Raw genomic sequence first — 14,971 nt, 5'->3', positions numbered from 1 at the left:
TAGAACTCCCATTGGAAATCTGCTACCCCTCAGAGTTGGAATTAAGCTATTTGAATTGGGAAATGGGAACCTTCCCTTCTAGGCACATGAACAAGTCCTTTTCCCCTGCTGCTCCTTAACCATAGTTAATATGCATACTGGTTAATCCCATGCTGCTCTCTAGATGGAATTAGATTAGTGAACTGTAGGAGAATATTTAAGTCTTTAATCACTACCATGCAGCATAAAATTGCATTAGCTTAAGCAGAAAGGTCATAGCTTTGTTAGCTAAAATTTCCAAGCTTGATCATGTTCTTCTATCCTTATGTATAATACTGAGTTTTTAAAAAATTCTGAATATATTACATTTAATCTTGTTGCATTTAGCCTAGTGTCCCTGCCTAAGATGAATTTGATTCTATATTCTGCTACCTATTTTATTAGCCATTCCTCCCATCTTTGTCATTTACACAATTAACACACATGGCTTCTATGTCATAATCCAAATCACTGGTAAAAAGTGTTTAATAGTTACGATAAAATATAAAGTCCAGGTTGGCACTTCTTTATAGCCTTTTTTTCCAAAGAAGGTATAGAATTTTTAATCAACACTCTTTGTGTTTATAATTTTCAATCAGATTTGCATGACCCTAACTATAATTATTCAGTCCACAATTTACTATATTATCTAAAATGTGTTATTATGAGACCTTGTCAAATACGTTCCTAAATAAAGTCAGCATGTTTATCTTAATTCTTATTAGTTAATTTGATCACTTTACCATTTTAAATTTCTGGAACATGATCTTTGTCGTAACATGGAAGCTAATTAACTTTTTGTAACTTCTAGGCTAGCTTTATAGTTAGGCATATGAGGAAATTGGTCTACTTCTTAAGTGATCTCTTAAAGGGAAAGGTATATTTTTTAAAAATGCACTTTTCAGCACTTATTTTATTTTATTTTCATTTTTGGCCACAACGTGCTGCTTGCAGGATCTTAGTTTCCCACCAGGGTCTTAGTTCCCCATCAAACCCAGGCCCCCTGCAGTGGAAGCTAGGAGTCTTAACCACTGGACCGCCAGGAAATACCCATAAAAATTTACTTTTCTAGAGATTTGAATTGAGTTCTTTTTGAAAATAGTAGTAGAAAAATGTGAGAATTGATATATTCAATGATTAAAGGATTGTTTCATTCACTTGAAAATAGTTATTTACTATATTATTGTAAAACAAAAGGTATGTCAAGTTGACCTTTTGCCAGTTCCTATAGACTGTTTGTTTTTCCAAAACTAAACATTCATCACATCCTTGTAGGAGAATCTGAAGCATAAGATTAATCCAAGTCTAAAATTAATTTTGCTAAGATTTCTATATAAGATTCAAAATCATTTAAGTAAAAACAAGCGATATCTGTATAAATTTGATCTAAAATGCTCTACTTAAGGAGTAAACAAATGATTATCTATTATAATTATCTTTAAAAATGTATTTTTCTAATACCATTTATATAAAAAGGAATAGTGAGTGCTGAAAAGCAGTAAACAGTCAGATAAAATCCCTGTCCCTCATGTGGCTTACATTTTTGTCAGGAGAGGCAGATAATAAGCAAAACATACAAAATGAAAAAATTGCCCATCTTTTAAAACTCTCAAATGACTGTACTTTGTATAATTTATTCTCTTCAGCTTTCCTTTAAGATAACATTAACAGAAGGGTATATGTTATTAGTTCTTTTGATCCTAAGAAGCAGAGAGTCACTTAAGTTTCCTTAAATAAATGGTTGGTTATAAGGAATACAAGAAAATAGGAATCTTAGACTACTACTGTGTCTGGTTTTAACATTACAATGGGCTCACATTCAGAAGAATGAAATGGAGTTCAGGAACTTCAGAATTGTCTAGGATCCTGTGTATTTTAATCATTAATGTGTCCCATGAATCTACTCCTAATTTCTTACGGTTGATAGCATTTAATGGGGAAGATTGCTGGTAGGTTGGTCAGAATGGGACTCTAGCTGCCAACAAGCGTGGATGGTGGAGTGAAATGTCTATTTTCTTTTTTATTATTTTAATTAATTAATTTGGCTGCATTGGGTCTTAGTTGTGGCACATGGGGTCTTTCATTGCGGTGCTTGGGCTCTTTGTTGCAGAGCATGGGCTTCTCTCTAGTTGTGGCACAGGCTCCAGAGCACGCTGGCTCAGTAGTTGCAGCACGTGGGCTCTCTAGTTATGGCGTACGGGCTCTAGAGCGCGCCCCCTGCATTGGAAGGCAGATTCTTAACCACTGGACCACCAGGGAGGTCCCTGAAATGTCTATTTTCTTAAGTGCACTCAATAATTCAAAAAATATTTGCTGTCTGTAACGTATGAGGCACTAAAGGATTTATTGCAGTATTTAAGATCTACCAAAAATGTAAAGAAATAAAGCAGAATAAAAGCATTTTCTATACAGATGAAATCCTCTCTACCTTTCTCCCCACAATATTCATTTCCCCACAGAAATCATAATTGTTTTCCTAAAATTGATGTTTCAGAAAAGTGGTGTTTCCACTTTTGGTGTTTTAATCTTTGGGGTTGGAACAAGACAGGTGTTTTAAAGTGGGAAACAAAATTCAAAGCTGCTTTCTAACAATAACTTAATAGGTTAAGGCACTAATTGTCTATTTTAAAAATCTTTTCTAAACAAACAAGGAGAACATTTGTGCTGAACAATCAGGTATAATCAGGTGTTTATTATTAGTTGATAGTGATAAACAGGTTCTAAGTAGAAGTTCTCCCATGTTTGTTTGTTTATTTTTAGTATGTTTTAATTGTGGTAAAATATTTATAACATAAAATTTACCATTTTAACTATTTTTAAGTACACGTTTCAGTGGCAATAATTTCATTCACCATGTTATGTTGTGTCCAGTCATCACCACTATCTATTTCCAAAGTTTTTCATCACTCCAAATAACATAAGGTTATTTTTCAGTCATAAAAATCCTGTTGATGGAGTTGGGTGACTCTCCATGACAGCTCTTTTTGTTGGTTCAGCTTTACAGGCAGTGTCAATTTTCCCCCCTTTTTTCTTTTTTCCCTGCACTGAAGCCAAAATGTTTATTTTCAATTTGTTACTCATTCATAAGACAATAGTGCACATTTTAGTGGGTCTTTTTCTTTTAATGAATTTTTTTTGTGTGTGGTATAGTTGATGTACATATATATATATGTTTCAGGTGTACAAAATAGTGATTCACAATTTTTAAAGGTTTTATTCCATTTATAGTTATTATAAAATATTGGCTGTATTCCCTGTATTGTACAATATATCCTTGTAGCTTATTTATTTTATACATAGTAGTTTTCATCTCTTAATCCTTTACCCCTGTCTTGCCCCTCCCCTCTTTCTCCTCCTTGCTGGTAACCACTAGTTTGTTCTCTATATCTGTGAGTCTGTTTCTTTTTTGTTGTATTCACTACGTATTTGTTTGTTTGTTTGTTTTAGATTCCACATGTGATATTGTACCATATTTGTCTTTCTCTTACTTATTTCACTTAGCATAATACCCTCCAAGTCCATCCGTGTTGTTGCAGATGGCAAAATTTCGTTCTACTTTATGACCGAGTAGTATTCTGTTGTGTATATGTATGTGTACACACACGCACCCCACATCTTCTTTATGCATTCATCTGTTAATGGATACTTAGGTTGCTTCCATATCTTGGCTATTGTAAATAATGCTATGAACATTGGGGTACATGTATCTTTTTGAATTAGTGTTTTTGTTTGGCAGTGTCAAATCTTTGGCACTTACATATCAGAAAGAGCATCTATAAATCAGTAGTGAAGTAATGGAAGTCATGCTAGGGAGAGGTCTTGTGCAATTAGGTGCATGGCTCAGAAGTGGTGTCTGTCATTTCTATCCATAACCTTTTGGCCAGAAGTAGTCATACAGCCCTATTCAGCCGCAAGAAGCATGAGGAAATGTCTCCATGCCTTATGTCCCCAAAGAAAGGAGAACTACCTTTGTGAGAGCATCAGAAGTCTTTTCTACAAATATCTAGGCCTAGTATTCTCATGCTTTATGCTCTCAGATTCCCTTTTGAAGTTACTGCTTAGAATTATCTTCTTGTTATCCTACTTCCATGTTACCTTAGTTCAGTGATGTCCTCTAGAAAGGAACATAGAAACATTATTAATATTGAAACATTCAATCGATATCAAAATGTAATGATTAGCTGGAGATGAAATGGAAAAGATTGCATGTATATGGGAGTATTAGTATAAATTCATGATGTGTTTTACTTTCCTAGATCTGTCCACTGAAAAGTTTGAGAAACAGTCACTAATACCCAGGCAATAAGCACCACTAGTATCCTGATTGTGATCTCTAAATACAACTTCCCATTTGAAAGAACAAGGCTGTTTGGAAAAATGTCTGATTCTAGGTCTGGGTCAGGGAATTTATAAAATGAGCTTAGACCATCTTGTCATACCAGAAAGTAAGGAAGGTGTAAGACACTACTTAGAGTCATATAGAAGGGATTCAGGAGCCAATTCGAAGAGTCTCTCTCTACAAAGGGATGGGCAAAAATGGGGAAATTGATCATCACTAAGGATAATTGTAAGGAGATTGAAACATATCAAATATATATTTTATTTATTTATTTATTTATTTATTTATTTATTTATTTTTTGCGGTACGCAGGCCTCTCACTGTTGTGGCCTCTCCCGTTGCGGAGCACAGGCTCCAGACACGCAGGCTCAGTGGCCATGGCTCATGGGACCAGCCGCTCCACGGCACGTGGGATCTTCCCTGACCGGGGCACGAACCCGTGTCTCCTGCATCGGCAGGTGGACTCTCAACCACTGCGCCACCAGGGAAGCCCCTCTATCTTTAACTTTTGATTTTATTTTCTCTTTGTTACTGTACCACAGAGAAGATCTCTCTCCATACTCTTCCCTCTCCTTCGGCAGTAGACTGCTGTTATTTATTCCTCAGTGTTTGCTAGCACAGTGGCGGAGGTGGGTGAGGGGTACCAGGGGCCGGCGGACATTCTCTGTTGTCCTATTTCTGTCTCAGTTCTAGGGGGTCATTATGTCTCTGGATCTTGGAGGGCAAGACTTTCTCAGTGATTCTGCCTTTCCCCCAATTGTAGGGGATTTTTAAAGGTCTGGGGCTTTAAAAATCAGGGATAGAGGGGATTTTCTGTTACCTTCCTCTGGTTATGCAGGGGCTAACTAAAAATAGTTATTCTATGAAGTATACTTCTTATGTTCTTTTTATGTTTTATATATTCTGATTTGAGGCCATCTCCCTATGCTAGTTTTTGCTCTCAGTGGCACTAAACACACAGTTTTTGGCATCAGCTGTCAGAGTATTATTAAATATATTTATAAATATCATTTAATGAATATGTATTTTCATATGTTGACCATTTAAGTTTTATTCCTTGAATTATCTTTAATCGTGTATTTCAATGACAAATTCTGCATGGCAGATACTAGGTCGGGTTTTTTTCCTTTTTCTTTTTTAAACAACACAGCACTTGCCGATGCCAAATGTGTGGAGTTTTTTCCCCACATCAATCAGTTCTCCAACTCTCTGAACACCAACTGGGTGTCCTACAATTCAATTCAGTTCTGATACTAACTATCCAGAGTTAGTGCAGACCCCACAGGTCTGCCCCCCACTTCAGAAGTTGCCAGTCGCAGGTCCCCGACGTCCTGTACTTCTGACCAATCAGCTATAAGTCGAGGGTTCCCATGTTCCCCTTCTGGGACTCAGTAATTTGCTAGAATGGCCCACAGAACTCAGGAAGGCACTTTATTTAATATCACCAGTTTATTATAAAGGATATAACTCAGGAACAGCCAAATGCAAAAAGATGCATGGGATGGCGGGGGGCAGTTAGGAGGGCGATGGTGCACAGTACTTTCTTGTCCTTTTTGGATGTTCCAACCTTCTTGCACCTTGATGTGTTCACCAATAAACCCGTAGTTTAGGGGTTCTTATAGAAGTTCCATTACATAGGCATGAATGATTAAATCACTTGCCATTGGTGATTAGCTCAATCTTCAGCTCCTCTCCCTTTCCCTGACTTTGGGAAGTGGGGCTGAAAGTTCTAATCCTCTAATCACATCATTAGTTCCTCTGACTACCAGCTCCCATTGTGAGGCTTTGTAAGGACTCACCAAGAGTCACCTTATTAGCATAAATTCAGGTATGGTTTAAAGGGGTATTATCAATAACAAAAGATGCTCCTTTCACCTGTATCACTCTGGGAATTCCAAAGATTTTAGAAGCTCTTGTGTCAGGAACCTGGAGGAAGACCAAACATATGTTTGTTGTATCACACTATCACACTAGGCACTCAACACAGAATTGTTGAATAAATGAATTTATGTGATTGCTGTTACTGTCCCTTTCTTATGAATAGCTTTTCTTCTTTATTTCTGATTACCATAATACTCAATTCTAAGAGTATAAAAATGTCTTTCTGTATTTTCTTCTTTTTTTTACTTAAAATCTAAATATATTTGACATATAACTTTGTATAAATTTAAGGTGTACAACATGTTAATTAGGTACATTTATATACTGCAGTATAATTGCCACTGTATTTCTGAACATTCACTTAGAGAATGTTGATCTTTCAAATCAAAATTATGTATATATGTTTAACAGAGGTTGAAGGAAGTTGTCTAATTGCATGAAATCCTTATCACATTATTGGGACTATTGAAGGGGAGGAACTTATCTTTTTGGACCTTGATGAGGACTCCCAAGAAAAAGAAAATTCAGTGTGTGAGCCAGTGATATATGTCCTTTAGGATAAGTACAGTATATTCTTGGCTGAGTGCCATAACAAGGTGTAAGGGAGGAAGAAGAGGGAGAAACAACATCATTGCACTAAAATTTACCAGGACCTTGTTTGGAGATGGAGATAAGATTTATTAAAGGTGATGTCAGCCTCACATTCCTCGACAACTGAAATGTCTATAGTTGACTGTATCATTCATTTTCTCCTAGGTGATTTATTGTTCTTTTGGTGGAACATCCAAAGGCCTGCACTTCAATAACTTAATAGTTGGACTTGTCCTTCTTACAAGAGGCAGAGATGAAGAGAAAGCAAAATGTGAGTACTTTTATTATCTCAAAATGTTAAAATACTACATCTGTGTACAGAATAATCTACCGCAAAATTTTGATGACAGTCAAAGGATTTGAAGTGATGTTTCTCCACAGGAGATATACAAGTAGCCAGTAAGCACTTGAAAAAATGTTAAACATAAGTAGTTATTTGGGAAGTGTAAATTCAAATTACAATTAGATACCACGTAAGTGTAAGATAGATAATGAAGCCACTTTGGAAAACTGGCAGTTTCTCAAACTGTTAATCACTGAGTTTTCATATGATCCCACAATTTCATTCCTAGGTATATACCCAAGAAAACTAAAAACATATATTCATTAAAAAAAAAAAAGTTCCTAACAGCACTGTTCATAATGGTTACAAAATGGTAACAACCCTAATGCCCATCAACTGATGCATTCAGCATAAACAAAACGTGATATAACCAACAATAGAATATTACTCAACAATAAGAAGGAATAAAGTACTGCGTAGGAGCGGGAAAAATGTCCCTAATTAAGTTGATATAAGACAGATTAACAGGAGAAAACCAAACAAATTTTGTATGTACGTACAGGAGCCCCATAAAAATATGAAACCCAAAGGGCAGCCAGGTAATTGAGGCTTATATAACATTCTGAGCTAAGGAAAGGGATAGGGATCTGAGGGTACAAGAGGAAGGGAGTCCATTCACAGGAAGGCAGAGATGTTTGGAGAACAAAGGTTGCCCTGTTATACTAGTTTCTTAGGTAAAAAAGTATCTCTGATAACAACTCTCTTTCCGGTATAGGCCTTTTTTCCAATGTAAATTTAGGCTGTTGATGGGGAGGTAATGAGCATTTCTGAATCTGCTGGGTTTTGATTGCCTTTAAGCTCAAAATAATTGTCAAGCCAAAGTGACGTATTTGGGGGCAACAAATTCTGCTCTCCTCCAACAGATACATGCTACCACATAGATGAACCTGAAAACGTTATGCTAAGTGATAAATGCCAGTCAAAATAGAACACACATTATGTGGTTCCAATCATATGACATGTCCAGATTAGGCAAATTTATAGAGACAGAATATAGATTAGTGGTTGCCAGAGGCTAGGGGGAAAGGGAAATGGAGAGCTTACTGCCAATGAGTATGGGGGTTTCTTTTGGGTGAAAATGTTCTGTAATTAGATAGTGGTGATGATTGCACAGCTGTGTAAATATATTAAAAAACACTGAATTGCACACTTTAAAAGAGTGAATTTTATGGAACGTGCCTTATATCTTAGTAAAGCTGATTTTTAAAAAGTAATTCTGAATACATAGATTTAGCAATCTATTCTTGCCTTACTTCACAAATACAACCAGAAGTTCACTTGATAATACTTTATACAAATTCTTGGTAAAAGGTTTAATTATTTATCATGGTTTTACTTTTAACTTCAGAGATGAATTTTATTAGGTGAATTACGTAAGCCCAGAAGAGGATGGCACCTTTAAGTTCTACTAAGCAGGGAAATTTTATGTTACAATGAGACGGCATCATTTACCCTCTAAATATGAAAGGGAAGACAACCTTAGTTGATCATTCATTGTCCATCTGTGTTTCCTAGGATATGCATTTATTTACTTAATTTTTAATTCATTCATTTGATTACTTATAATGTCTTATGTTTCCTCATTCTTTTCTTTGAGCTCCCCCAAGGCAAATCTGCTCTTAACAAGAATATTAGTAAACAATGTAAATTTTATTGAAAATTTTCCAGGGGAGATGAGAGGGAAATGTCAGATGACAGTTAAAATTTAAGTGACAGCATGGGAGGACTCAGCTAGAATTGCTCTATCTCTGACACTCTGACCCCAATGTCTGGCACATCGTAGGAATTCAGTAGTATAATTTGACTATTATCATAATTAATGATTCTCAGAGCAAAACATGGGAGAAAGACCAAGAGCAAAAAAGCTAGCTTGACCAATTACTATATGTATGACTCTGGGCCTCTTCCTTGAACTTCTGAGCCCCTGTTTTTCATCAATACAAGGATGAAAGCGACATCCAGCAAAATCTTTCATTGTAAAACTCAGAAGAAAAAATGTATGTAAAGCACCTGGCAAGTATCAAGAACTAGCGGGCAATCAATAAATTGTTAACTTTTACTGTTTTCTCAAAGTGATTGTTTATATACACACATATGTACCTACAGTTAAACGTGTGAAAAACATTGAGGCCAAAATAAACTTTCAAAGAAGAAAAAAAAAGAAGAAAATTTTCCAGGGGGAGTTTAGGAAGGTGTTTATATTAAAGAGTATGACGTTTTGCTCTAAAAATCCCTAGAATTTTACCCTTGCCCACTGGATGCTGGTCTTTCTCTCTTCTTTCTTCCTTTTCTAAGCTGCCCTCTTACTTCTTCTAAATCTCTCAGAATCTTCTTTCTCATTTCTGAATTTAGACTGTTGTTCTTCAGCTGTTTCCTTTTTTACAGTTTTGCTGAGGTATAATTGATATACAATAAAATGTACATATTTAAAGAGTGTACATTTTGATGTTTTCAGACATGTATATATCCACATTATCACAATCAAGATAATGAACATATCCCTAAACCCAATTTTATGTATTGGAATTTAACTGAGATCCTGATTTTTTCAAATTAACATCCCTCTACCAACAAACACATACTCTGGCTTCAAGTAGCCAATAAATAAAAATAACCAATTTGAGGGTCATAAACACATATATTTAAAATTTTAAATCATTTTTATTATACAATTGTATTAGTTTCCTAGGGCAGCTGTAGCAAAGTACCACAAACTGGGTGGCTCAAAACAACAGAAATTTATTATCTCACAGTCTGGAGGCTAGAAGTCCAAAATTAAGATGTTAGCAGGGCCTTACTCCCTCTGAAATCTACAGGAAGGAATCCTTCTTTTTACCTAACTTCTGGTGGTAGCCCTCAATCCTTGGTATTCCTTGGCTTGCAGTTGCATCACTCCAATCTCTTTCCATCTCATCATGTGGCTTTCTTCCCACTGTTTCTGTCTTGTCTTCTTATAATTAATCATATTGGGTTAAGACCCACCCTAATGACCTCATCTTAACTTGATTATATCTGCAGAGACCCTGTTTCAAATAAGGTCACAATCATGGGTACTGAGGTTAAGACTTCAACATCTTTTGGAGCGGGGGAATATAATTTAACCCATAACAGATGGTCAGAGGCTTCTAGCAAATATTCCCCTTAAGAGAATCAGCCATGACATGTGGGAGGGCAGTTCAACTCATAACAGTAATATTTCAAACATACATGTAGTATGTACTTCCACCCAGCTTTATTATTTCTTACCATTGTGTCATATTTGTCCCAGAGCTTGTTTTTTAAGAAATAAAAGATTATAGCCAAGGTGAGGCTCTTTCTCAGTATCCCTCCATATTCCTATCCACATTCTTCCCTTGACAGAAGTAACCACTCTCATGAAATTGGTGATCTTTCATTCCTCATGCAGGTCTTTATACATTTATGACATTTGTATGTATCCTTAAACATATCTTCAACTGTTTTACAGGTTTAAAACTTTTAAAATAGATAGTATACTATACAGGTTTTGCAATTTGCTTTTTCCCCTGAATATTATTGATATTTACCCATGTGGAAACACTTAGTTCCTTTATTCTAACTGCTATATAGTATTTCATTGTGTGTGTGTGTCTCAGGTTACCTATTTTTTTTGTTGATGGACATTTATCTTTTCTTTCCTAAATTTTGCTATTACAAAGAATACTTCAGTGTATGTTGTACCTTATGCATGTATGTATGAGAGTTTCTCACAAGTGGAGGTAGAGTTGCCTAGAAATTGAATTTCTAGCATAAATATTCATCTTTACTAGATTTTGGCAAGGTGTTCTCTGAAGTGTTACAGTAATCTATACTCACTAACAGTATATAAGAGTTCCTGTTTATCCCAGTTTATTGCTAACACTTGGTATTGTCACACCCAAACATTTTTGCAAATTTGGTATTTGAAAAGATACCACATTCCTGTTTTAATTAGCATTGTTTTTTTAAGGAATAAATTAAATTATATATTTATAAAGTGCTTGGCACTAGTAATCACTCAATAATTGTTACCTATCTCTTCCCTCCCTACTTCCACCAGAGTACGTTTAATCTATGATAAAATTACTTTATTCTTTCTTTCTCCTAGACATTTTTAGTCTTTTTGCAAGTGAATCCGGGAGCTATGTTATACGGGAAGAAATGGAAAGAATGCTCCATGTGGTGGATGGTAAAGTCCCAGATACACTCAGGAAGTGTTTCTCAGAGGTATATTTAAAGATTTACATTTCATCCCTCCCTGTGGACAAAGTATTAACTCTTAGTTGTATAATGAATTTAGCTGTGATGAATAGATGTTTATGTGTAGTATATTCTTGACATTTTTCTATTTAATGTTTGATGCTTTAACGATTTGTGTGCTATGCTCGAAGGTGCATGACACTACTGCTGTGTTTGTGAATCTGAAAATTCCCAATTCCCAATAAAGGCAACTGTCTATACTTAATGGTATAATGAAACATACTCCTCCACTGTCACACCAGCACACATACAGACACACACACAGGTGATCCTGCAGAAACAGCATTGCTTAGGTTGTGGTGCTCATTGCTTTTCATCATGAGCATGTAGATATATCACTCACTGGCCTTGAGCCATAGGTGACCTCTATGATCCATCAATGCCTATTTTATCATTTATTTTACTTAATTGATTTGCATAGTGAAATATTTGGGTTTTAAAAATTTGTCATTTTCCTGTTTTCATAAATAATATATTTTCATTGTAAAAAAACTTTAACAACAGAAAATGTGTATCTTTAACAGAGAAAATTCTTTTATTTCTTTTCAGAGGTCTGCTAATATGGGAAAAGTCCCAAGAGATGGCAGAGTAAAGTCCTTTTACAAGTTTCTGATTCTTTCCTGCAGCACTCAGTGCTGTATGATTTCTTATGGGTGACTATTTGACCCACTTCCATTTCACTTTCACTGCTCTTGGTTTTATTCAGAGAGTTTTAATTCAATTTAGTTTAGTCACCTTCCTAACTATATAAGCATTGATTGTTAATACCCCAGCCATATGTGGTTCTTTTTTTTTTAATATAAATTTATTTTATTTATTCATTTATTCTGGCTGTGTTGGGTCTTCGTTGCTGTGCGCGCGCTTTCTCTAGTTGCAGCGAGCGGGGGGCTACTCTTCCGTGCAGTGCGTGGGCTTCTCATTGTGGTGGCTTCTCTCATTGTGGAGCACAGGCTCTAGGCACACGGGCTTCAGTAGTTGCGGCATGCAGGCTCAGTAGTTGTGGCTCACAGGCTCTAGAGCACAGGCTCAGTAGTTGTGGCTCACGGGCTTAGTTGCTCTGCAGCATGTGGGATCTTCCCGGACCAGGGATCGAACCCATGTCCCCTGCATTGGCAGACGGATTCTCAACCACTGCGCCACCAGGGGAGCCCATGTGTGTGGTTCTTATATCTCTTTGGACTCTCTGGCTTTACCTTTAGCTTTTCATCACTCTGGCTTTAAGTTTCTCTGTGTTGATAGCACCTGGAGATTTCCCTTTCTTGCTTTTGAGCTTGGCTAAGCAGTTTTTGGTAGTAGTTATGGTGTTACATTTTACTAAACATTTCTGTGTGTTTGGTGCAGAAGGATTGTCCTCCTGCATTTTTGGTTCTTACTTATTGACTGGAAGTTGCTGTGATGGTATTTCAGTACCTCAAGACAAACTAGATCATTTTTTTTTCCCCTAATAAAATTTGCTGACCAGAAAAAAAAACTGATCTCATCTTTACAGGCCTGATTACTTGAATTTTTCACAGAGATGTTAAGTGCTTGCTCATTTCTGGGGAGAATTATATATACATATATATATATATTTTTTTAATATTTTATTTGTTTATTTTGCCATGTTGGGTCTTAGTTGCAGCATGCGGGATCTTTTGTTGAGGCATGCGGGCTTCTCTCTAGTTGTGGTGTGAGGGTTTTCTCTCTCTAGTTGTGGCACGCAGGCTCCAGGGCACGTGGGCTCTGTAGTTTGTGGCACACGGCCTCTAGATGAGACGCGCAGCCTTAGTTGCCCCGTGGCATATGGGGTCTTAGTTCCCTGACCAAGGATTGAACGGGTATCCCCTGCATTGGAAGGTGGATTCTTTACCACTGGATACCAGGGAAGTTCCTATTTTTTTTCATTTTAATAAGGTTTATGCAGACATTACCATTTTATAGATGGGGATTAAATGTGGTTAGCCACCCAGTTCTCTTATAATTTAGGCACAATAGCAGGTACATATATTAGATAATAATTAGTGCTATAGGGAAAAATAAAGTAGACTACAGGGCATAGGTGGTGATGGAGAGGAGGTAGCCAAGTGAAGGTATTTTGTATAGTATAGTTAGGAGAGGCTTATCAGAGAAAGTGACATTTGAACAAAGAATTTTAAGGAAGTGAGAGAGAAAACCCACGCGGATATCTAAGGAAAGCATTTTTCATGAAGAGAATATAGCAAAAGCCCTCAGGGGAAGTATGCTTGACTTGTTCAAGGAACAAGAAGAGGTCAATTTAGCTGGAATGGAATGAGCAAGGGAATAGTAGGAAATGAAGCTACAGAGGTTGGGGGACGGGGTGGGATGGGGTAGGGAGATTACACATGGCCCTGTAGGACAGTGTGAGTTCTTCAGCTTTCACCCTGAGTGAGACAGAAATCTTTAGAGGTATTTGAGCAGGAAAATATATGAGTTTTTGTTGCTGTTGTTTAATTACTTTTTTTTTTTTTTTTGGCTGCGTTAGGTCTTCGTTGCTGTGCGCGGGCTTTCTCTAGTTGCAGCGAGCAAAGGCTACTCTTTGTCGCGATGCATGGGCTTCTGATTGTGGTGGCTTCTCTTGTTGCGGAGCACAGGCTCTAGGGCGCACAGGCTTCAGTAGTTGTGGCTCGCGGACTCTAGAACACAGGCTCAGTAGTTGTGAAACATGCACTTAGTTGCTCCGCAGCATGTGGAATCTTCCTGGACCAGGGCTCGAACCCGTGTCCCCTGCATTGGCAGGTGGATTCTTAACCACTGCACCACCAGGGAAGTCCTGATTACATTTTAAACGTCATCATTTTGGCTCTTATGTAGAAAGTACACTGAACAGAGTCTGATTAAGGTATCTGAATAATCCAGGGAAGAGGTCATGGTGTAACAGTGAGGTGATGAGACTTTTCAGATTCTGCATTTATTTTGAAGGTGGAGTTGACAGGACAATTTCTTGTATTGATGATGGGCTGTGAGTGAAAGAGAAAAGGATGATTAAGGTGTTTCGCTTGATTTAGTAAATGAATGGAGTTGCCATTAACTGAGCTGGCTAACGCTATAGGAGAGGGAAGTTGGAGGTTTCAAAAGCAAGAGAAGTTTAAGACATAATTAGAGAATCATATTAGACATTCGGGTGGAGTGGTAACTGTGCTTTTTGACATATAAGTTGGAGTTCAGAGGAAAGGATTTGTTGGCTTATAGATGTGGATGAGGTCATCTAGGAGTGAATTAAGATAGAAAATGGATTGGAAGACTGAGTCCTGTACTCTGACGTATGGCGAGATGATGAAGAATCAAAACAGGAGCCTAAGGAATAGCTTGTGAGGAGGAACGAAAGAGAATGGTGTCCTAGAAGCCAAGAGATAAAAATGTTTCAAGAGGAAGGAGTATTTAACTACATCAAATAAGCCGAAAGATCAAGTGAGTTGTCCTTTGATCACTGAGAAGTGATCATTAGATTTGACAACGTGAAGTGTAGGTGATTGGTGTAGGTCCTGTGGAGTTAAAAAATCACTGGAGTCAGGATACTAGAAGGAGTGTGCTCATAAGAGGAA

General features: G+C 36.9%; 1 protein-coding gene across 2 annotated transcripts in view; it reads left to right on the top strand.

The window, feature by feature from the left end:
* USP32 (ubiquitin specific peptidase 32) overlaps nt 1-14,971 on the top strand; it is a 197,100-nt gene that overhangs the window by 92,802 nt on the left and 89,327 nt on the right. For both annotated transcript variants that reach the window (XM_059997619.1, XM_059997618.1), the window contains exons 3-4: nt 6,995-7,100; nt 11,278-11,396. In XM_059997619.1, coding sequence (XP_059853602.1) covers nt 6,995-7,100; nt 11,278-11,396 — 225 coding nt within the window. The remainder of the gene's footprint in view (nt 1-6,994; nt 7,101-11,277; nt 11,397-14,971) is intronic.

Source organism: Delphinus delphis, chromosome 19, assembly GCF_949987515.2.
Source record: "Delphinus delphis chromosome 19, mDelDel1.2, whole genome shotgun sequence".
Lineage (NCBI taxonomy): Eukaryota > Metazoa > Chordata > Mammalia > Artiodactyla > Delphinidae > Delphinus > Delphinus delphis.
This window is presented reverse-complemented; position numbering and strand designations above follow the sequence as displayed.